This window comes from Marmota flaviventris, chromosome 9, assembly GCF_047511675.1.
Source record: "Marmota flaviventris isolate mMarFla1 chromosome 9, mMarFla1.hap1, whole genome shotgun sequence".
In the NCBI taxonomy this organism is placed as follows: domain Eukaryota; kingdom Metazoa; phylum Chordata; class Mammalia; order Rodentia; family Sciuridae; genus Marmota; species Marmota flaviventris.
The window spans coordinates 2,850,866-2,873,335 of record NC_092506.1 but is presented as its reverse complement, the minus strand read 5'-3'; the positions used below and the strand labels follow the sequence as shown (position 1 = coordinate 2,873,335).

Sequence of the window (22,470 nt, the reverse complement as noted above, 5' to 3'; positions counted from 1 at the left end):
CGGTCTTGCTGGATTGGAATGACTGGAGGCTGTCAAAGGGTGCTTTTCCTGTCCTGCTCCTGCACACCGTGGACGGAAGAGCTCCCTTCCCTGTACTGAGCTGTCGGCTCAGGGTGCTGTCATGTGCTGCCCTTCCCTTGGTATGAGGTGGTCCTGTCTAGCCAGTGGGTCTCTTCCAGCTGTCCTCTTAAAGTCCCCTGCGTTTTGAAGCACCTCTGGTCTTGCAGCACAGTGTGATGTTCCATTTTACCTTGAGCTTTCCTTGTCCCCCCCAGACCAGGAATCACCATTTATCCAAGGAGCCCAGTTCTTTTAGTGGGGAAAGATAACCTAGAAACCAGAAAATATATATTCAGAGTCGTTGTTTCTAGTCCATTTCAGATGACACATCTAGAGATGTGTTTTGTTTTGTTTTTTAATACTTTTTTAGTTGTAGTTGGACACAGTACCTGTATTTTATTTATTTATATGTGGTGCTGTGGATCAAACCCAGGGCCTTGCACGTGCTAGGCAAACGCTCTACCACTGAGCCACAACCCCAGCCTCAGGAGATGTGTTTTTATATGTGTGCAGTGCTTGACAGATTGTGCATGTACCTGCAGTTTTCTGTATGAAAAATTACATTAAGTACAATGTTTCATGTTAGTGGTTGCATTAAAATTGAGTGGTGACACACCTGTAATCCCAGCAGCTTGGAAGGCTGAGACGAGTTTGAGGTCAGCCTCAGAAACATAGGAAGACCCTAAGCAATTCAGTAAGACCCTGTCTCAAAGTAAAAAACAAAGAGGGCTGGGGATGTGGCTCAGTGGTTAAGTGCCCCTGGGTTTTTGCCCCTTGATAAAAACTAAATATTTAAATAGAGTAGTTGGTTGGTGTGTTTGACTTGCCCGCGTTCCATGCGTGCTCCCAAGTGTATATACCTCCTCAAGTACAGGAGGGGTTTCTTTATTGTTTTAAGAGGGAAATTATTCACCAAGTCCTGCAGTCTGATGCCATGAGCCCGGTATTAATCCCACTCTGTGGTCAGAGCTGAGTGAAGGACACTTTCTACCCTGTGGGTGTCGTTTTATTCTGGGAATTTGGGTTTGTGAATACCAATGGTGCAGTGTGGGACTGTGGGAGATGTCAGGGAGCAGGGTGGTGGGCAGTGTACTGTGGAGGGTAGGGGTGAGAGCAGAAGGGCGGGGTGGGGAGCAGCAGGGCAGAGGACGCTGGCAGGCACAGTGTCTAGACACAGGTCACACTCTTTTCCTCAGCTAGGTTAGCAAAGCACACGTGGATGGGTCCTGTTTTATTTGTGTTACATTCCTGGTCTTGGCTTCTGGACACCACTGTGGGACTTGGGGAGGCTGCCAGGTAGCCAGAGATAGACTGAGCTTGACAATCGTGAGGGTGCAGCATATCTACAGCAAAGAATCAGACACCTCAGGGCATCCCTGAGCACACAAAGAATATCGTGTGCTCCTAAAATAAAGTTTAACTAGCTGGGCATAGTGGTACATCCGTAATCCCAGCAATTCTAGAGGCTGAGGCAGGAGGATCACAAATTTGGGGTCATCCTGAGCAACTTAGCAAGACCCCGACTTAAAACGAAACAAGAGTTGGGTGCAGCTGAGTAGTAGAGCATCTACCTGGCATGAGCAAGGCCCTAGCACTGCCAAGGAAAAGCCTGACTTTTCAGAATGTGTTTTTAGGAAGTCACTTGCTATGTTTAGAAATTAGTAGCTTCGCAAAACTAAGTCGATCTGCGTAGGTGATTTCTGTCCTTGGCTGTTCTGTGTGGGTGTGTTTTAAAAACTTTTGGTCTTTTTCTGACTCTTGATAGAAAAGCTCACAGATCAGGTGATGCAGAACCCACAAGTCCTGGCAGCTCTGCAGGAGCGACTTGACAGTGTCTCTCACACTCCTTCCAGCTACATCGAAACGTAAGTACGCTACTGGTAAGACTTCAAGCCACAGGATGGAGTTGAAGAGACCTTTTCCACTGCCTCAGAATCGGGATAAGAGTGCAAACCTGGCCTAGAAGAGCCAGGTCCAAAGAAGGGTGTCCTACCCTGTGGTTGGACACTCATGGGTGCAGGTGGAGTTGTCTGCTAGGAAGTGCGCAGTGCCACCCTGTGGCGGTGTGGAGAACTTCAACCATCGCTGGCAGCAGAATGTTGTCTGGCTTCCCCCACCAAGCCTGTGGCTGCTTGTGTTGCACAGTGTGAGTGATAAGAAGCCCGCCCTGTCTGCCTTCTGCAAGCAGTGAGCCTCCCATCAGGCCAGGGTTTGACCCCACAGGATGTCCCATCCTGTGTATCAGTTCCTATTTAGGGTTCATTGATGCCCCCAGGGCTGTAATAGAGGGGACACTGGGATTTGCTTTGTCCATTTGGAGGGTTCTCTGGGGATTACTTGGTGGGTAAGGCTTGGTTTGGTTTGGGTTGATCTGGCTTGGTTTTTGATAGGGTATTGAACCAAGAGCCTCATGGGTAGTGGTCAAGGTTTTCCCAGGGTGTTTCTTAGAGACAGAATTGGAGATAGACCTGAGTGGGTATGACTGTGGAAACTGAGCAAGAAGGTGTCTTTCATTCCCTGACAGGAGTTGCAGGCCTGGGGACAAGGTTCTCTGGGCACAGAATTGGTTCCACACTGGCCTGGTGCATGAGGATGCGAATGTGCTTCCTCCAGTGCTGGCTGACACTGGAAGACCGGGTTCGGGAACCGCTCTGTTCCTCTCGATTGTGACTAAGCACTTTTCTTTAAATAAATGATTGTCCTGGGTCCAGAAAAAGCTTTAATTAATTTATAGGACTACTTCATACAAACGTAAAACAAGCAAACAACAGCAACAAAAAAGGACATAGAACAAAACAGGCAAAAAGCTCTTCCTTAGGGCATTATATCCACCTAAAACTAAAAAAAAAAAAAATATTAAAGTTCTTTCTTAGTTAATCTGGTTGAAAGAAGAGCTTGCCCTGTTGGTGAGTTCACAAGGACCTGCATGTGGTACCAGATAGTTCTGGACAGCATGACCTAGGCCATTCTGAGTCCTGATCAGCTCCTCTTATGCCAGTTTTCTGTTTGTTTTGGGGGTTTTGTTTAGAAGTCCTTCATGCGGCTGGCCCAGGGGCTCTACCACTGAGCCACATCCCCGGCCCTGTTTTGTATTTTATTTATTTAGATATAGGGTCTCACTGAGTAGCTTAGCACCTTGCCATTGCTGAGTCTGGCTTTGAACCCATGATCCTCCTATCTTTGGTTATTTCCTCCCAAGCCTCTGGGATTACAGGCATGTGCCACCACACCTGGCCCTTTTTATTTTGAGACTCACTGAGGGTCTTACTGAGTTGTTAAGGGCCTCGCTACATTGCGAGGGCTGACCTCAAACTTCAGTCCTCCTGGCTCAGCCCCGGGGGTAGCTGGGATTAAAGGTGTGCACCACCACGCCCAGTTTGTTAGTTGTCACAATAGTGATGTTCCCTGCACTGTCCTGGGTGAATATCTGGTTATTTCCTTAGGATGAGTTCTTAGTGGTATGATTATTGCATCAGTGAACATGTCCAGAGTTCCCATCAGCCCCTAAGAAAGATGAGTCTGCAGGCTTTCGTGCCCTCGGCTTCCTCAATCCTAGGGGTGGTGTTGTGTTAACCACTAATTTTGCTAAGGAAAACTTCTTCCAGATGTACATGTTTGGGGTTTTTTCCATGAGGTCGAACCTTCCTGTGGGACAGTTTTCTTTTGTGAATTATCTGTTCCGCTTCTTCTCTCTTGGCCATTGTGTGCTTCTCTTAATGGCTTTGGGAGCTCTTGTCGGTAGCAGGGGGTGTGTTCCATGCCTAGCGAGGTTGCTGTGCTGAGGCTGAGGAGGCTCCCCACTCCCTCTCCTAGCTTGCCCAGGGCCGTCAAGAGGAGAATCAACGCGCTGAAGCAGCTCCAGGTGAGGTGTGCACACATAGAGGCCAAGTTCTACGAGGAGGTGCATGACCTGGAGAGGAAGTACGCAGCCCTGTACCAGCCTCTGTTCGACAAGGTGGGCAGCGCTGGGGGGCGGCCTCTGCCTGGCGCCTGGGGACCCCCGTCTGGGAGACGTGGTGCAGACATTCTTCTGGCTCTGGAGTTTCCGAGTTGCCTCAGGTTCTAAGGGGTTTTGTATTCACACAGAGGAGAGAATTCATCACTGGTGACGTGGAGCCGACAGACGCAGAGTCAGAGTGGCACAGTGAAAATGAAGAGGACGACAAGTTGGCTGTAAGGTTCTGGGAAAAAATGAGTGGGTGGACTATGTGTTCTGTAAGAAACAACAACGTTTCCATGGGCTTTTTTTTTTTTAGTTATAGGTGGACAAATATCTTTATTTTATTTTTATGTGGTGCTGAGGATTGAACCCAGTGCCTCATGCATGCTAGGCGAGCACTCTACCTCTGAGCCACAACCCCAGCCCCTGATTTGGTGTTTTTAAATCAGTAGTAAAGCTTTTTCCAGAGAAAAGCGCTCCTAGCAACAGGTGCTTCTTCCCCCTCAGGTTGGGCACTTGGGTCCCTGTGGCGAGGGAGGCACAGCTCCTTTCGGTGTGTCTGAGGCACTGTGTTGGAATAAAGGATTGGGTGAGCCAGGAGCAGTCACACCCCAGTGAAGGTCATGGTCCAGAGAAAGCGGGGGTCAGCAGGGGTGCCACACACCTGTGTCCCTAGTCACTGGAAAGCTAAGGGTGTGTGGGGGAGACCTCGTGGAATACCCGCCGCCAAGTGCAGTGCAACATGACAGTGTTTTCCTTTTGTGGTGCTGGGGGTGGGACCCAGACACCCTGCCCCTGGGCCACACCCCATGCACATCAGCCTCATTTCATTATTCACAACGCAAGTAGGTTTATCTTATAGCATTATGCTTTTTTAAAATGTGTGTTAGTTTTGGTAGCCATCTATAGTTTGGTCTTTTGGAAATGGGCAGGGCCTGGCCTGGTTGGAACTCTGACTATGGGTGAGAGTCCGTTCCTTACAACCCAGGACACCCTGCCTTTGCCAGCTGGGAGGCCCTGCGAGGCTGTTCTGAGCTAGCCAGCCCTATGACCAGGAACCTCCCTCCGTGTTCCTTTTCCCTGGGGCCATGTTGTTCCAAGACCCCCATCCACGCTGCCAGGTGCCTCTGGTCACCACCCCGATGTTTGCCTAGTACTTGCTTATCCACATGTGTAGCTGGGCAGTTTCTCTACGCTAAAGGTACTGCTGCATGCAGCAAAGCTTTGTTTTTCTTACGTCAACTCCCCTGCCTTGCACCCCATTTTAAATAAATGTGGGTTCAGTCTGCTGACATTTGCCACTTCAGGCTTTTCCCCCACTGTGACATTGTGTCATGGGTGCTTCTGGATATAGTGGCTTGAGTGATTTTTTTCCCTCCATGGTGTGGAGACACCAAGTCGGAAGGAAGAAGTTTCAAGTAGAAGTTTGTGCAGTACTAAAATTTCGCTCCACTAAGCCTTCAGGCCAATTGCTAATTTGTTTTTGTGACAACTATTCTGTTTTGCATCTTTATGGTTTAGGGAGACATGAAAAACAAAGTAGTTATAGCCGAGAAACCAGCAGCAGAAGAGCCAAATCCCAGAGGAATCCCGGAGTTCTGGTTCACCATCTTCAGAAACGTGGACATGCTCAGTGAGCTGGTGCAGGTGAGCCGCTGCTGCCTGGTGGCTGGGAGGTACTTTCCCTGGGCAGGCGTTTGGGCAGCAGCCCCGTCCCTGCCTCGAAGCTCTGGAGGCAAGGCTGGCAGTGCAGGCGGAGTCTCACCCTGTGTGGGTCGCTCCCCCTCCTGGGGCCACGCATCGCCCTCAGAGCCTGTTCACAGGTAGGGGCTGCTCATGGGCTATGAGCAGCAGCAGCTGAGGACAGGACCCTAGCGGGCGGGTCAGCCAGCTGGAGGAGGGCTTTGAGTGTCTGCGCGTCTCCTCCTCGGGGTGCTGTTGGAAGGGCCTTGTGCCCCTCGCTGCATACATGCAAGACAAGCTGCTGGTATGTTCTGACCATTGCCATTGAAAAGTCTCTTTTTAACAAAAAGGAGTAGCCAGCCTTTCTGTGTCCCACTCACCCACCTTCCTGTAACCAGAGAAGTGGTGTGTGACTTTCCTGGAAGTGAGTCACAGAGTTCTGCCCTAGCCTCATTGACTGACCTGCTGCACGGTCACAGAAACTGCATATGGACATCCAGGATGGCACAGCTCGACCCACAGGGCTGGTGCTTCTGCTAGGGCACAGCCACCTTGTGCCCTGCCCGGAGTTTTGTGATACTGAGTGGTGACTTTGAGGGTCCCTTGTTGCAGTCTTTACTGCCTGCTTGTGATGGTCCTGCCTGGCTTGCCTTCACTCACGCCATACCTGGGAAAGGATGGGAAGAGTAGCTGCTTTCTCACTCCAGGCCTGGGAGGCATCTGAAGTAGAAGAGCCTTGGTTTTCCTGATCCAAGCTTCCTTTTGGTATGAAAAGATGAGATTAACGAAAACTGGACCATACTTTGTAAAGCCTGCTACCGGACAGGGTTTGGAAAGATGCAATCTCTACCAGCTATATTTTTACCTATGTTCGACTCACCTGGCAACTTTTGAAACTACTTAGCGTCATTAGTGCCTCTCGTGCTGCCCCCAAGTCAGTGAGGTGACTTTCTTGGTGCTTTTAATTTGTTCTGGTTGTTTTGTGGTCCTGGGGATGGAACTCAGGGCCTCGAGTTTTGCCACTGAGCCACACCCCAGCCCTGGTGGTATAAGAATCTAATGTATTCTAAGGATTATAAAAACCCCATTGACGGGCTGGGGCTGGGGCTCGGTGGTAGAGCACTTGCTTATAGCACATGTGAGGCCCTGGGTTCAATTTTCAGCACCACATGCAAATAAGAAAATAAAACCAAAGATCTACCAGCAACTTAAAAAAACTGATAGCAGGGGTAGCGCAGTCCCACCTCCGGAGGCTGAAGCAGGACGATCACGAGTTCCATTCAGACTGAGTGATTATGCGAAACCCTGTCTCGAAATAAACTAAAAAGGGCTGGGATGTGGCTGGGTGGTAAAGCACCCCGGATGTGACTCCCATTACCAAAGGGAAGAGCACCACATCAGGGGAGCAGAAAGAGGAAAGGCGGGTTGTGGATCTGGTCAGGGTGGGGCCTGCGCGCTTGGCCAGGCACAGCGAGGCGAGGCTCTGACGGGTAGTGGGAGATCTGGCCGCCATCCTCTGTGTGTGGCAGCGTCACATGGTGTTAGGGACCTGAGGGCAATTACGCTGCTGCGCAGGGATGGAGGCAGTTCTTACTTCCTATGTGGAGAGGGAGGTCACTTGTCCTGTTCCTCTTGGTTCACGTGAAATCTCTGCCTGGTGTCCTTTAATTCTGTGCTGGGGCATCTCCAGGATCAAGTGCTGCCGACGGGCTAGGCCCTGGGCCTCTCGGGGTTCCCTGCTCATGGGTACCTGGTGGCTGAGGGGGAGATCACAGCTGAAGTGTTCGGGTTGAAGACAGTAGTGCTTGTGCCCTGGTGGAGCTGGGGCTGTTCATATGGCAGTTGCACAGCAAGCCCAGTGCTGTCTGCTCTGGCCCTGAGGAACGGGCTTCCTTTCTGAATCACGTGAGCCGAGTAGGTTTAGAGACGTGCTAGGTCTCTTATTACTGTGGCTGGCTTTTGCCGGCATCTTTTCTGTGCTATCACCAGAACTTAAAGTTGGGAAGTCGGCAGTTACCAGATTGACTTCCTAAATGTCAGTGGAACTTCCAGGCTCTGGGCCCACAGGCTTCAGGGTGAAGTGGCTCTGGTGGCGCACACCCCTGGACACGCGCGTGAGCATTGCAGCTGGCCACAGCCGTAGTTTGCTTTTTCTCATGGACTCATACAATGATGGGTTAGGTGAGCTCTGAGGTGAGATGACGGTCACTTGTAAAAGTGCACAGTCACATGAGTTGTAAGTTCTTGCAGGTTGGACAGTGGGCACACTTTGTGCTGTGGATTTGGGATCTTTACTGCCACAGATGGGAAAGTGGCCACCAGTGTGGGTTGGTGGCACTGTTCCTCTGTGTGTGGTGGCAGGTGGCACAGGAGAGCAGACAGGTACCAGAGGTAGTTTTACAGCCAGCATTGATGGTCACTGTTTTGCCAGCCAGAGATAGATGGCACATGGTTCTTGGCATATATTGTTGCCATCACTTTTGGGAAACAGGTGGGGCCACTCCTGGAGGTGGGTCCTGGGTCAGGATCCAGGTGGCCAGCCACCCTCGGGCATGCCCACTGCCCTACCCTGCACACCTTGGTTTAAAAGCCAGTTGGAATTTTTTTTCCTATTTTTCCTTAGGAATATGATGAACCAATCTTGAAACACCTGCAGGATATTAAAGTGAAGTTTTCCGACCCTGGCCAGCCTATGGTGAGTACCAGCTGCATTTCAGTTGGCTGTGGGGCCTGAAGTTGGGAGCTGGAGGTCCAGACCCTGTCGCCTGTTGCCAGGCAGCCCTGAGAGGGATGTTCCCCAGGGTCAGGCTTCATAGCCTGTGCCCTTTGTGCCTCACTGAGCACTGGAGTTGGGTGAGTGGCAGCATGGCATGGGCCACATCCTGCCCTGGGCATTGTGACACACAGCTCCTCAGAAACCTGTGGTAGAAGGACCCCCTAGAGCACACAGGTTCAAGACCAGCCTGCGCAATATAAGGAGGCCTCATCTCAAAAGGGAAAGGATGGGAGGTGTGTGCACCAACAGGAGCACCTGCACGGAGGTCCCAGGTACTGAGGAGGGGCCCGTCAGGGTTCAGGCTCAAGTGTAATGGCAGATGCAACTGAAGAATGCTTTCCTACTCTGGTGTCACAAAACATCTTTCTAGAATGACCGTCCCACAGGAGTGTCAGTGGGAGTGGGCCTGCCCCCGGCCGTCCCCTGGCCCTCCAGGTTGCACTGCTCGTAATCCTTCAGCCTGGCTGTGGCTGGCGGGTTCCATTCCAGTGCCACAGCATCTCCAGCAACACATGACTGACTGACCAGTGGCTTTCAGTTTCAGGTCTTGGAGACAGTGTTTTAGGAGGGGCTGTGGGTTAGGGATCTTCGGAGCCTGGGACCTGGGACCGGCTCTGTGGCCTGCTTGGCCTTCTGTGACTTCTCCCAGTCTGGTGTCCAGGACACCTGCAATTCTGAGGTTCTGTTTTCTTGCTCTTCTCTCTTGCCCATAGATCTTCCAGATGAAGTTGACATTTTCCCTCTGGGGAAGCCCCTTTTTCTCACTGGTCGCTTGCTTGGTGATTGCCGGGGTCCCTCTTCCTTTCTCAGCATCTTCTTGTCTTCCACCTCACATGGCTCTTAGCCTTGGTGTAGGCTTGTCACCTCCTCTTTCCTCTTGTCTCCCTTGTTATAAAAGCCAGGTGTGCTTCTTAGGGAGAATGTAGAAAGCAGAGTGTCCCCTTCTCAGCAGCTGTCCCCAGCTCTGCGTTTCCCCACCGTCTTTCCTTTAGAAGTCCTGTGCAGATCCAGGAAGGCAAAACCGCCTGACTCCAAGGGGGCCACCTGTGCAGAGGCGCAGGTCACTCCTGGCTGGGGAGCTTGTGTGGCTCTGGCCATCGGCTCTGTGTGACCTTCCCTAGGTGTGCCAGCCCTCCCCAGTCGGCCACGACTCACTGTTGCAGCTCCTTGGTGTGAGGAGGTGGAAGAGTGGCCACCAGCTAACTCTCTCCCTGCTGGGGGAGGTGGTCTGATTTTAATTACGTTCTTTTGTTGGGGTGAGGCTGGCGGGTGGGGGTGGGTGGCATGCCAGGTTGTGGCAGATCGGCAGTGCAGTCTGACCTTAGGTCTCTTCTCTCTTGATTAAGCAAGGGCAGCGGGGTCAGAAAAATTAGAAAATAGGAAGAAACGTGATATTGAGAAGTGACAAAAGGAAGTGAGGAGGGGAGGGAACACGGTCCCACCTGTGCAGAAGTGCTGGTGGCTGGGACCAGAAGCAGCAGTGTGCTGGCATCTGAGGCAGCCTCCCTGACCACTGCTGGATGCTTGCTAGCTGCCCTCTCTTACAGTGCTGGGAGTGGCATCCAGGGCGTGCGTGGTGTGTGCTGGACAGCCCCCCAGCCCACTTTGCATTGCCCACCCTTGCTGTGGGGTTTATTTTGAGCTCTTCTGGTCAGGAGGGTGTGTTTCCTCAGGGGCTGCGGTGCCTGCCACGGCTTCCCGTCTTCTCTCCCACTGACTGCTTTGCCAGGACCAGGCTCTGTTCTGATTGCTTTGGTGTCACATGTCGCTGTGTCCAGCCAGATGGTTGCCTCAAGCAAGACAGAATTCCTGGAAATCTTGGATTAGGGTCAGGGAATGGGCTTTTTACTTAACATCTGGGTCCTGCCCCGTGTCCCTCCTGAGCCTGTGCACATTCTAGGAGTAAGCCCAGTGTCCCGGAAAGTCCGTCTGCCCTGTGGTGTGTTTTGTACGTTTACCCCCAGAGAAGGGCATCTCTGTCTTTCAGCTGTGTGGCTTGTGGGTGAGCTCTTCCTTTGGCTGGCTCGGCCTCACCCACACCTGTCTCTGTGCACACCTCTACTTGCTGCTCAGGGTGCCCATTTCCTCCAGGTCTGCCAGGGCTTCCCGAGTGCCGGGCCTGCTCTGTCCTCCTGCATCTTGGTGCTGTCTTCTGTCAGCAGAGCAGCATGGTTGCTGCCCGCTTTCTCTGCCAGCCCACAAACCAGAGCCCTGTTGCCGGTGGGTAGACTTTACGTGGTACTGACTCTGAGTTTCTGCTTCAGTCTTTTGTGTTAGAGTTCCACTTTGAGCCCAATGACTACTTCACCAACCCAGTCCTGACGAAAACGTACAAGATGAAGTCAGAGCCCGACAAGGCCGACCCCTTCTCCTTTGAAGGTCCTGAAATAGTGGACTGCGATGGGTAAGAAGAGGCATTCCTGACTTTCCTTGAAACAAAAGCAGAAGGTAGTTTGGAATGTTATGGCAAAAAGATAGTAGGAATGATGTGCAAAGTCTCGTACTTGCTTAAACGCACAGGGTTGCAAGTGCGTGCAGATGCAGAGCGGGGTGCCGTGGGAAACGGGTCTCAAGGTTTTGTGCCATCTGAACGCAGAGGGTTGGGTTTCCTAGACACCAACACTTAAACTTGTTTGGGAAGGGCAGGTACAGGGGTTGACCCCAGGGCGCTCTACCACTGAGCTACACCCCAGCCTTTTCTATATCTTATTTTGAAACAGAGTCTCACTAGGTTACCGAGGCCCCAACCTTGCAGTCCTCCTGCATCAGCCTCCCTAGCAGCTGCAATTTAGAAATGTGTGCTTCAGTTTAGCTATGCGTGGTGGGTGGTTCATTCTTCAGAACCACCAAAAAACAAAACAAAAAAACTGCATATGAGTATTTTGTTGAATGAATAAGTCAGTGCGGATCAGTATTGCTCTAGTGGTTTCTTTTGAAATTGGCAGCGTATCTGCTGTTTGCTTGGGTGATTTTTATCTCTGTAGACCACCAAGGACAGAATCTGACTTAGGAAATTGTTCTATTTTGAATTAACATGCTTATGCATTAGAAGCAAATATTTATTGTTGAAAATCTCTGTGTGTAAGTAGTTTGGGACTCTTTATTAAAATACCGCTAGGCTTGAAGGACTGAGTGGTGAGGAAAGATAGTCACAGGGCAAGGCCCTCATGCGGAGGGCCTGGCCTTCCCAGGTGTGCTCTTGCATAGATGACACTCAGCTGCTACTAGGGCCATGTGTGTCCAAGGTGACAGAGAGGCAAAGGTGGGCACATCCCAGGCCCTGCGTTCCTTGCTGGTTGTCAGCTGTCACAGTGGTCCCCTGTTGGTTGACTTGGGACTTTGAGTGCAGGTATATGAGTGTGACTCCACATGTTCTCTGGGCTCGGTTAGCAGATGGCAGGCAGGGTCCTGCTGTCGTGCAGACCTGAAGAGGCCTCGACACAGAAAACACTTTCATGCTCCGTGTGGGACACCTGGGGGATGGGTGCCCTCCTGCTTTCTGAAGTCGAAGCAGCAGGCAGGCTTCCAGCCCTGGAGCCCATGTCGGCTCTCCTGAGTGGCACCACTCAATGGCCATCTCCCCTGCAGGTGCACCATTGACTGGAAGAAAGGAAGAAACGTCACTGTCAAGACCATCAAGAAGAAGCAGAAACACAAGGGGCGGGGCACTGTCAGGACCATCACTAAGCAAGTCCCCAACGAGTCATTTTTCAACTTCTTCAATCCTCTGAAAGGTCTGTTGGCAGGGCTGCTGGCTGTGTCCTGCATATGAAGTTGTGTGGCTGTGTGACGCGGAGTATTCCCAGCTGTCTCAGCAGGGAATGGCGGCCGCACCCCGAGTTGCGCTTGGTGCCCAGGCGAGCATTCCAGGCAGGGTCTGGGGCGGTGGAGTAGGAGTGTCATCCGCAGGGGAAGAACAGGCCTTTTCTTACATCTGCCTAGCTAGTCCCACCCAGGAACCTATAGCTGCACTTCAGGGAAGCCAAAGGGGCACCTGCTCCTCTGCTGCCTCCTGGGCACCCCTGGGGAGCCAGACGTCGCTCTGCAGGACCCCTCTTGACCTCTCATCATCAGGCTCCTTTCCTTAGCACACTCTTCCCTCCTGCCTCCACATCGGACACAAGCTGGCGCTGGTTCCTCATTGGCACATAGCGTGTCATGCACATGGTGTGAGGGTTGGTTCTGCATCAGCACCAACTTCGCTTTTTTGTGGGTTTTTTTTTTTTTTTTTTCTTGGTACTAGAGATTCCACCTCCGGCACTTGACTACTGAGCTAGGGATTCTACCCTGGGTACTTGACCACTGAGCTATATCTCCCATTCTTTTTTTACTTTGAGACAGGGTTTCAGTAAGTTGCCTAGGCTAACCTGGAACTCACCGTCCTCCTGATGTGGCCTCCCAAGTTGCTGGGACAGCAGCATGGCCGTTGTACCTAGCTGCACATAGAGTTCTGCAGGGCACGAGTTAAATCCCTTTGTGGCATAAATGCACCAAGTGGCCTGTCTGAACCCTCATAGGCTTTCCTCCTGGTGACCCTTTAGACTCTGCCCTGCTTTTCTGAACCTTGGCCTTTTCTGCAGAAGTTTGGGCAGTAGCCGATGACTGGGCAGAGCAGACGGGACTGGGGCAGCGTCAGAAGTGGGTGAGATGGCCAAGGCTCCCTCGGCTGCCAACTGTCTGTTCTGTGCCGGTCGATCGAGCTTTCTCCTCTGGGTTTAAGACTTGGTTGTCAGTGTAACTCAGACTTGTTTTGCCTTTTCTTTTTCTAGCCTCGGGTGATGGAGAATCACTGGTAAGATGTGTGTTGTCAGAAGTCTTTATTTCCTGGGGGACTGCCTGCCCTTTCTAATCCATTCCCGCTCCCGTAGGCCCTGGGGTTCATGTGAAGTTCTCGCACCTGGGGGTGGCTCTCCACCTTGGCTTCAGGAATAGACATTGTCCTTCTGTCCGCCCATTCCCCCTGCGGCTCTGATACCCTCTACTCTGAAACCTTTGGGCAGGAAAAGAGCCATAGGCCCACTTTGGAAATGCCTAAGCTCATTTTGAGTGGCTTTTTTTGTGTGTGGTAGCCATCACCCAGAAGTGCAGAAATTTGGTGTTTGAAGTCCAATAAACCAGAAGGGAGGGGGATGGAGTGTTTATCCCACTGAAATGAGTTAACATGTTGGCTTTTCCCTCTCAGGATGAAGATTCTGAGTTCACGTTAGCCTCGGATTTTGAGATTGGACACTTCTTCCGTGAGCGGATTGTGCCTCGGGCTGTGCTTTACTTCACTGGGGAGGCCATCGAGGATGACGACAATGTGTGTGGCTGGGGACAGGTGGGGGTGGGCTGTCTTGGGTACCTAGTCTCTGGGGATGTGCATGCAGGGAAGGCCTGCGAGCCTCAGATTTGCATGGCACCTGGACAGCGGCATGGGCCCCACTGGTCTCCTGTGTCTGGGAAACAGGAGAAGGGGGCTCCTAGAAGGAGCTGCAAGGAAAGCGGGTTTCTGAGGCTGTTGACCCCCATCACCTGGTTAGCCTGCTTGCTGACTCTCCCCACCGTGCCCTGTGGAAGGCCGCCTCAGGGAGGTCTGGCCTCCCTGAGCAGTTATTGGCAGTGGACTCACTCTAGCTGGGGCAGAACAGTCAAACAGAGACCTCTGCTCCCACAGGCAGGCCCTGCGCTTTGCTAGAAGCCATCAGTGGTGGCCGAGGCCCGGGTTGCTCCTAGTGGTCTCAGTTGCTGGATGTGATTGGCTGTGCAGCCTCTGCTGTCTGCCTGCAGAGCTCAGGCTCCCTCCCTCCCGAGGTTTGCTGAAGCTTCCTATAGGGGCAGGAGCTCAGGCAGGATCCAGGGGCCTGGCCCACTTCCCACCTCCCTGTGTACTGAGGGTCCTCTGGCAGTGGCAGGAGGACAGGCCAGTCTTGTGTGTTGGGAGGGCGGTCTTAGACTCATGTTTGACTTGTGAAATACAGCTGCCCGGCCAAGGATGAAGGTGGTCAGTGTGAGGACACATGGACATTCAGCTCAGTGTTGGGTTCCTAAGGCCCAAAGCAGCTGCAGAAATGTAGGTCTTAGCTCCTGGTGGTCACTTGGAGGTCTTGACTAGCACTTTCCAGTAGCGTTTTCCTTTAACATGGAAATGTGCCTGCTCTGTCCAGTGTGTCTGGACTGCCCACAGGGGCCATTGTTTTGACGCCTTGAAAATGACTCTTGTGACCAAGGCAGTAGTGTTTAGTTAGTGTAAGGGTAAGGGCGAGTGGACATCGGAAAGCTCACTGCAAGTCAGGTCTTCTGCTCTTAATCGTGAACCCATGGATTTGGAAGGCCCTGTGGGCGGTGTTTGCTGCTGCTGAGCTTAGGAGGACCAGCTCCTGCGCAGCTCCTTAGATGAGTCCTTTTCCTTCCCTTAGTCATGGTGTGCCTGTACCTTAGTATCCTCCTCTGTAAAAGGAGCTGATGGCAATGACGCCCCTTGTGCCAGGCATTTGGGCTTTAGCAGGTGCTGGTGTAAGAAGTGCCTGGTGGATGTTCAGTGCGGGAGGAAGGGCAGTGGTCTGCTTGGTTGGATAGGCCTCAGGCCCACACCGGAGCCTCCGCTAGGTAGGTTCCCTAAGCCTGAGAGGCTGGTGCTTGGATCTTGGGGACTTGGTGCATGAAGTTCTTCATGTGTGGCTTTCTAAAGTGTAAGGTGCAAGTCACCCCACTGCCACTCAGGAAAGAGGAGGAAACACGTCTCTGTAGCCAGTTTCCTCGGTTGCTGTGCAGTGCCCGAGGGATGTCTGTGCCCGGGAAGTCTGGCACATGCCAGGTGCCGTGGCTCTGCAGCCCGCAGCCATGGGGTTGCATTCACCTTTGCCTCTGTCTCGTGTGGAGCTTGAATCTGAGTCTGACCAGCCTTGCGTTGGGTGGAGGATGCGTCGACCAGGACAGCTGGCTGTAAGCGGAGGTCCTCCTCTAGCTGACTGTAGGGTGAAACACCAGGGCTTATTGCACTGCTTTTGAATAAAGGCCACTTTGCCCCTTGCATGAGGTATGAAATGACAGCAAAGTGCCTGCATGTGATAGAATTATGCTAGCAGTCATTTAACTCATCACGCTGCAGACACCTGTTCCTGGCAGCCCTGCTTCAGCATGAAGACCACAGTGGGCCCTGGATCCAGCAGGCCCTTGCTGGCAGCTCCCTGGCAGCCCTCCCCATCCTTACCTCTGGTCTTTGAGTGAATTTAGGTTTCCCACATCCTAGGGAAATGCAGAGCTCATGAGCACCTGGCCCCCTCCAAGCAGGCGGTGCGCGTCCCAGAACCCAGGCAGCCGCACACCTGCCTCCGAGTCGCTGGGGGGCCACCACCGCACAGCAGCTGGGCGTCTGCTCTCCAAGCCAGACTGGTGGGGGCGCTTGGTGGGGGCTGGTGTCTAGGGCAGCATGACCGTGGTTTTCCACACCTGAAAAGGCTTTTTCATTTTCTCCCCCTCCAGTTTGAAGAAGGCGAGGAAGGAGAGGAGGAGGTAAGGAACCCAGGCAGGAAATGTCATCCTTCCCTCACAGTGTGTCGCAGGCCACATGGTGCCCTCTCCCCATGGGGTACCTTTGACCAGCAGTTGGCTTGTAAGATGTGCCTTGGAGAAGTTCCTGAATGGGTGTCACCTCCCTGTAAAGAAGCGTGTGCCTTGCTGGGTTACCTGAGGGGGAGACGCCCCAAACGGCTTGCCTCCAGGAGAGGAGAGCAGCCCTGGTGGGCAGTGGCACCCACACCCTCCTTCTGAAACAGAGGGTTGCTTCTGCGTAGTGGACTCCGGGAAGTCCAGCCTGCAGTTGACTCTCCTGGCTGACTCACTCCTTTTCACACAGGAATTGGAAGGTGACGAGGAGGGAGAAGACGAGGATGATGCCGAAGTTACCCCCAAGGTCAGTCATCCTGAGGCTCCTGACCCGCAGTGCTGCACTGCTGGACTTGGACCGATGCTCCCCACTTTGGGGCGGTGGCGGTGCATGTAGTTGTGTGTGTGTGATTTTCTACTGAGAACACTTAAAATGTGTCAGGAAAACACTTGGATGAGGAGCTATCTGGACCCTTGGTGACAGACAGGTTTAGTACAGGTGTTCAGGAGAGAGCCTCAGGCCTTCCCACAGCCGCGTCTCACCTGCAGACTCCATCAGCTGCTCACCTTTAACTCCAGAGCTCACCTCTCGGGGATGATTAAACTAACCACTCGGCCCGCTTGGGTGTGGTGGGAGAGATGTGAGGAGGGGGCTCTGAGGGCTGCTGTGGCTCAGAGGCAGAACAGTGGACGCGAGGACATCACCTAGCTGTCCTTGGGCTGAGGGTATTGAGAAGACAGCGCAGGTGTCTAGACGTGTCTCAGGTAGCCTTAATAAACGACAGAGTTCACTGAGGAGATTTAAAAGGAAGGCGAGAGAGCGGCCCCTGGTTTGCCTGGACCTGGTCCTCCTGGGGCCTTGGGCACACACCACCATCCAGAGCTGCACTGGTGCAGGGCTGAGCTGTGGGCACCTCTGAGCACAGGGTGGGCTGTGGGCTGTGCCGGCACCCGGTGTTTCCGTGGCCTGTCTCTGACCAGCTGTCCTTCCCTGTCTGTGCTGTTCGCCTGGGTGGGGTGTGCACTCGAAGCTGAGGGTGCGGGGCGGACATTGAGAGGAGCACGTATGCACAGTGGATCCCTCAGGAGGGTGGAGAAGGGCTTCTCAGAAACAAGCTTCACAAATACCACTCGGCGAGCTTGGGGGACGCCCCTCCCGTAAAGGTTTCCCTGTGGGCCTCAGGCTCTGCGCTACAGTGTGCTTGGCCGTGGGTGATGGGCTCCCAGCCGCAGTCCACTTGTGGGAGCCAGGACGTGTGGCTGCCCTGTGGGCGTGTGGCGGGCCTGAGGCAGGTGTGTGATTGGCCGGGTGAGCACATGGTCTGATGTGGGTGGAGGGCAGGACTGGAGACACCTGCCAGTCCCTGTCCTCGGTTCCGTGGCCTGTGTGGTACTTGTGTCACTGTTCTGCAGGCTCTGTTCCTTCGTTTCTTCTCCCGTGTCATGTCCTCCCTTCTGTCTCTTCCCATGCCTGTTTCTGAAGGAGCATCTACCAGGTGGCTCCAGGTGGTCAGCATGGAGCGAGTCCCATGCTGACCCCTGCAGCCTGGTTTCGCTGCCCGGGTTGGGGCATGGCTGGGGCACTGATGGCTGATGAGCTCTCCACCACATTCCTGAGTTGTCCGCTGTCCTTGGCTCACGGTGCCCTGTCTCTGTCCCCTCACGTGCACCTGTCCAGGGTGTCTGCAAGGCCAGGATGGGGGGTGTGGCTGGTGTTGGGGTGACCAGGCTCTGGAACCGGGCACTGCGCTGGCCTGCTGGAGGGACAGCTCTGCTGCGTTGAGTTGCCCACGTCCAGCACTCTGCGGCCCTTCTGTGTTAGGAGAATCGTGGCTGTCTCTTCCTGTATAATTTTGTGCATTTCGTTTTCTTTCATGCTGACGGTTCCTTTCAATTTTTTTCCCCATTTAGGTGTAATTTTTGTCTGTTAATCATTCATACGTTCCTAGGTAAGGTGGAATCCATTCGTACCTAACTTCCAAACTGCTGGTCTATACTTTGCCGTGTGATGCTTGGACCTGGGGGACACAGAAAGTCGCCCTCCCGGCATATGTGGTGTGCTGCAGGGTGCACGGGCTTCCCATGGGGAGTGCTTTGTGCAGGGCCCGTGGCTGGTCTTGGAAAACCAACAGGCAGAAGCTAGATCTGGCATCTTCCTGAGCCCTGGGTGGCACTGCTGGTGAAGGAGTAGCCCTGAGGCCTAGGGGCACTGCTAGTGATGGTGGTGCTGCTATTCAGGAGGGACCACAACAGGCAGCCCCAGGGGTCAGCATTTTGCAGAATCAGAATGGCCCTGACACACTTGTTGTCCCCAGCCGTACCGCTGTGGAGATGGGTCAAATGCTGGCAGTAGAACAGAACCAGTCATAGGTGGAAGTGAGCCATTGGGAGCTGCCTCCACCCATGTTCAACCTGGCAGCTCCCTTGGTCACCCGGGTGGTGGCAGTGGGGTTGGCAGAGATCCTTGCCATGCACCAGACCCTCCCCCGAGGAAGAGGAAAGGCGGGAGCAAGAAGTCACAGCAGAGCCCCTGCCCATTGGCATAGGCAGACTTTGGTTTACCAGGGGAGCCTTGGACCTGGTGCCCTGTGAAGTCTTGCCATAGCATTTTGACCCCAGCAGCTAACCTGAGCCAGGCCAAGTGCATGTCGTCCGTCAGTGTTGAGCATGTTCTCCCCAGGGGCCTATGGCCCCTGTCCTTGGTGCAGCTGGTGTAGCCAGCTGTGTTAGTGGCCTGGCTTTACCCTCCCTTGGCCTGACGGGTATCCCAGAAGCCCAGCTGCAGGAGTCCCATGGTGGGCAGGGTCTGGTCAGGTGGCTGCCTTTGAGAACATCCGCTCCCTTCTGAGCAGTCGTGTTGGCATTGAGTGAGCAAGCTCTGATCAGAGGTAGTGACATGCGGGTGCTGGGTGTTGCCCAGGTGTGGAGCACTTGGTCTATGGCCCAGTATGCGCAAGGCCCCAGGTTTGATCCCCAGTACCAAAAATACAAAAAAATAAATTGACGTGCAGGACACTCAGTTGAGGTGCACCTTAGTCTCTGCCTGTGTGTGATGTACACATGGCGAATGTCCGTTAATGAAACCCATTCCCAGAGTTCTTCCTGCCCACCTGCAGGAGCTGGGTGCTGCATTGCTCCGTAGCCCAGCAGGGTTCGGTCACAACTGTCCTCATGCCCAGAGGGGAGGCAGCTCCTCAGACCTGGGGGCCCAGCACCAGCGAGGCCCACTCGTTGTCCTCCCTCAGAACTGTCATGTGCAACCAAGTCAGTGGGGTTTTTGTGTTTTCTTTGTTTTGAGTAAGTGGAACCCAGGTCCTCTCGAACACCAAGCATGTACATTGTAGCCCTGAGCCACATCCCCAGCCTTTTTATTTTGAGATAGGGTCTCCCTAAATTACCCAGGCTGACCTCAACCTTGGAATCCTCCCGCCTCAGTCTTGGTTTTATTTAAGACCAGTAGATGCCATTCTGGTTGAAAATTAACATGGATTCACTGGTGTACCATAGGCTAAATGACACAGTACTCTGTGTTATGTGACACTGGGTTTAATTCACGCGTACATAGGTATGTGGACACTCCATCTGCTCAGAGCCCTAGTTCTCCCTGCAGAACCTCTTGAATGGCTTTCTTTTATTTGCAGTGCCTGGGGTAGAACCCAGAGCCTTCTGCATGCTGGGCAGGAGCTGTACCCCCACCTGCACCCCAGAGCCTGGTTTCTGTTTCCTAGCCCAGTCCCAATGTGGCAGCACACACGGATGTCCTGCTCTGGCTGCACCTACACAGGGCACCCCCACTTCCCCACAGTCTTCTGTGTTGGGCCACCGCTGGGTTCAGCCTGGACAGACTGACAGCACTCAATTACGTCTTTTTGGCCTAGGTGTGAGGCTGGACTTGGGTTCCTTGGGCAGCCTGCTGGGCAGGTGAGGCTTAGGAAGGGTGATCTGCCTCCTAGAGCAGCTTGTCATTGTGCCAGGCAGAGAAGTGCAGCGTGGGTTGCAATTTAGACCAGGGACAGAGGTTTTTCCTTGATGCTTTTATGCATCTGTAATATGTACTTTCTATCCTTTAAGTGACTTCTCAAAGCATGAACTGTAACCCAAGCTTCCGTGGATAGGCTTACCTTAGATGTTTTTTAGCAATTGGGTTTGGTCTGGGTGGTACTGGAGATTGAGCCAGGGGGCACTTTACCACTAAGCTGTATCCCAACCCTTTTATTTTCTGTTTTGAAACAGAGTCTCCATACGTTGCACACACTGGCCTTTCACCTTACCATCCTCTTACCTCTGCTCAAGTGGCTGGGGTTACTGGGATTACAGGCATGACCACCAGCCCTCACCACACATTCCTTTGAACCACATGGCACAGGCCTTTCCTAGACATTGAGGCTTATCAAGTTATAGTCAGAGTAAATTTTTTAAAATCTTGGCTGCCAGGAATTGTGTAACAGATTGATAAATATCCCAGCTCAGAAGTAGTTAGTGTGAAATCATCATCATTTCTTAGGCTGTACTCAGCTCTACGCTGTGTTCCTGGGGTTCTGGGTGGGCTTGGGAGGTGTGTGATCTGGGAGTGAGTCAACCTGCCCCTCAGGCGGGGATGCGTTTCCTGGTGACTGTACAGGAGGGCAGAATTTCCCACTGCTGAGACTGGGCGTGGGCGAGCTCACCCACAGGTGGTGAGCCCCTCATCACCTGTGGGTGCACCCTAGGCTGCTGCTGGGGCGTGAGTTGCTTGAACGCTATTCCCAGCTAGTGAGAAAAGCAGCCCCTCTACGCAGGACGCTTTCCCGCTGAGGTTCATGGCCAGGACTGCACCTCAGCCGTGAGGACTGTTGGATGGGCAGTAGGGCGGGCCCCCTGTCTTACATGGAGCCCTATGCAGATAATTAACCTGTGGCCTTGGGAGACCCTCTAGTCTAATCCAGCAGGAGTCTCCAAGACAAAGTAGCTGGGCTCCGTGGCCACACCAGTCACGTCAGCAGCTGGGAGGCTGAGGCAGGAGGGTGGAAGTCCCACGCCAGCCTGGGAGACTTGGGTCCTGTCTCAGAAACCCAGAGGGCCGGGTGGGGGGTAGCTCAGTGGTAGATTGCCCCTGGGTTTAGTCCCGGGTGTCCTGGCATCCCGAGGTCCCTGTGCAGCAGCCCTCTTGTCAGGTGGGGAGCTCCCGGGTCTTGGTCGCGTGTGGGTTGGAGGCGCTTGGTGAGCGAGCCACGTGGCTTTGGCCTCTCCAAGTCCTCTCTCCTCTCCTTGCAGAAAGAGCCCAGCCAGCCAGCAGAGTGCAAGCAGCAGTGAGAGACCGCGGCACGGGTGGCGCCCATGGCCGCTGTCAGGACGGGCCTGGTCCTGCTGCAGCAGGTGGACAGTGCTCACGACATCTAACGCGCTTTCAAGTGCATGACCTTGACTTTTCCTTTCCCTCCTTGTTTTGCTTAACTTGTACGGTGGCGACAGCGCACTCCAGGACCCCGGGGGCTATAGACCCTGTGGGTGGAGCCGGGCGAGGGCCTGCCTGCCTCCCAGGCCCCCTGATTTGAGGAGCCCACCCCGTTGCTGCCACAAGCCTGCTCAGAGCCGCTGCAGCCCTGGCGCCGGCCGTCCCAGTTCTTAGAGTGTTCTCTTGCGTTGTAGTCTCTAGGGGTCGGGTGGGTTGTGCACACCTCTGAGGCAGGAGCTTAGGGGCCCATCCTCATATTTATTTATTCATTGATGCTTGGAGGACTTTGAACTCACTGTTACTTATCCTTACCATAGTGAGACCCGGCTGGTGGCTGGGCCAGAGGGTGTGCTGGTGGGAGCACTGCTTCCTGCTGCTCTGCTGAGGGCAGGAGCTGCTCCTGTGACCCACAGGCCTACTGTTGGGACGGCGGCAGCCAGAGGGCCAGGGTCCTCGTCCCCTCTGGAGGGGAGAGGGCAACAGTGGAGGTCACGTGTTGTTTTCTGAGTAACCCCACCTCTCACCCCACCACTCATCCTGTCTTAAAGCCCTGGGTCTGGTTGACCAGTCAGCAGCTGGTGTGAGGTTTCCAAGTATGTGGTGGTGCTGGTCTCTGGCAGCCGGGGACAGCCGTGACCAGGCGTGTAGAGTGCGCAGCCTTACCTGATAACACATTTGTACCTGAATACGGTGTTTTCAATTTGTACAGAATAGTTAGAATATTCTATTAAAGTTGTGAAACACGAGGCGATGCTGTGTGGAGTCTTCCTTTGCTGCTCCTGCGGCGCCCCACCTGTGTGGTGGGCCAGCAGGCCTGTCGTCTCCTGCGCCTGCCCCCAAGGCCCATCTCGCTGGGTGCAGTCCTGGGGCCCTGGCAGGCTTTTTAGCTGCTGTGGGAAAGGCTTTACCACGAGCTGTGCCTTGTGGGTCCAGGAGCCTCCCCTTGAAGCCCGTGTTGGATGCTTTCTCTAGGTCTCTTCAGATGTCTCC

The 22,470-nt window shown here is 53.6% G+C and overlaps 1 protein-coding gene and 1 non-coding gene across 9 annotated transcripts in view; both read left to right on the top strand.

Annotated features, from left to right (window-relative positions):
- Positions 1-22,226, top strand: part of Nap1l4 (nucleosome assembly protein 1 like 4) — a 32,681-nt gene extending 10,455 nt beyond the window's left edge. For 5 of the 8 annotated variants that reach the window (XM_071615964.1, XM_071615959.1, XM_071615960.1 and 2 more), the window contains exons 4-15: positions 1,826-1,925; positions 3,874-4,015; positions 4,147-4,233; positions 5,522-5,647; positions 8,307-8,378; positions 10,724-10,863; positions 12,048-12,193; positions 13,229-13,251; positions 13,642-13,779; positions 15,924-15,953; positions 16,297-16,353; positions 21,300-22,226. In XM_071615964.1, coding sequence (XP_071472065.1) covers positions 1,826-1,925; positions 3,874-4,015; positions 4,147-4,233; positions 5,522-5,647; positions 8,307-8,378; positions 10,724-10,863; positions 12,048-12,193; positions 13,229-13,251; positions 13,642-13,779; positions 15,924-15,953; positions 16,297-16,353; positions 21,300-21,338 — 1,100 coding nt within the window. In that variant the 3' untranslated portion in view covers positions 21,339-22,226. Of the gene's footprint in view, positions 1-1,825; positions 1,926-3,873; positions 4,016-4,146; positions 4,234-5,521; positions 5,648-8,306; positions 8,379-10,723; positions 10,864-12,047; positions 12,194-13,228; positions 13,252-13,641; positions 13,780-15,923; positions 15,954-16,296; positions 16,354-17,957; positions 17,996-21,299 lie in introns of all 8 variants that reach the window. The other 3 variants (XM_027944091.2, XM_027944087.2, XM_071615963.1) reach the window with 2 other exon arrangements.
- On the top strand, positions 8,896-9,018 carry LOC114100164 (small nucleolar RNA SNORA54). The gene has a single exon (XR_003584002.1). It is a non-coding gene; the product is annotated as a small nucleolar RNA SNORA54 (small nucleolar RNA).
- Positions 22,227-22,470: the final 244 nt, after the last annotated feature.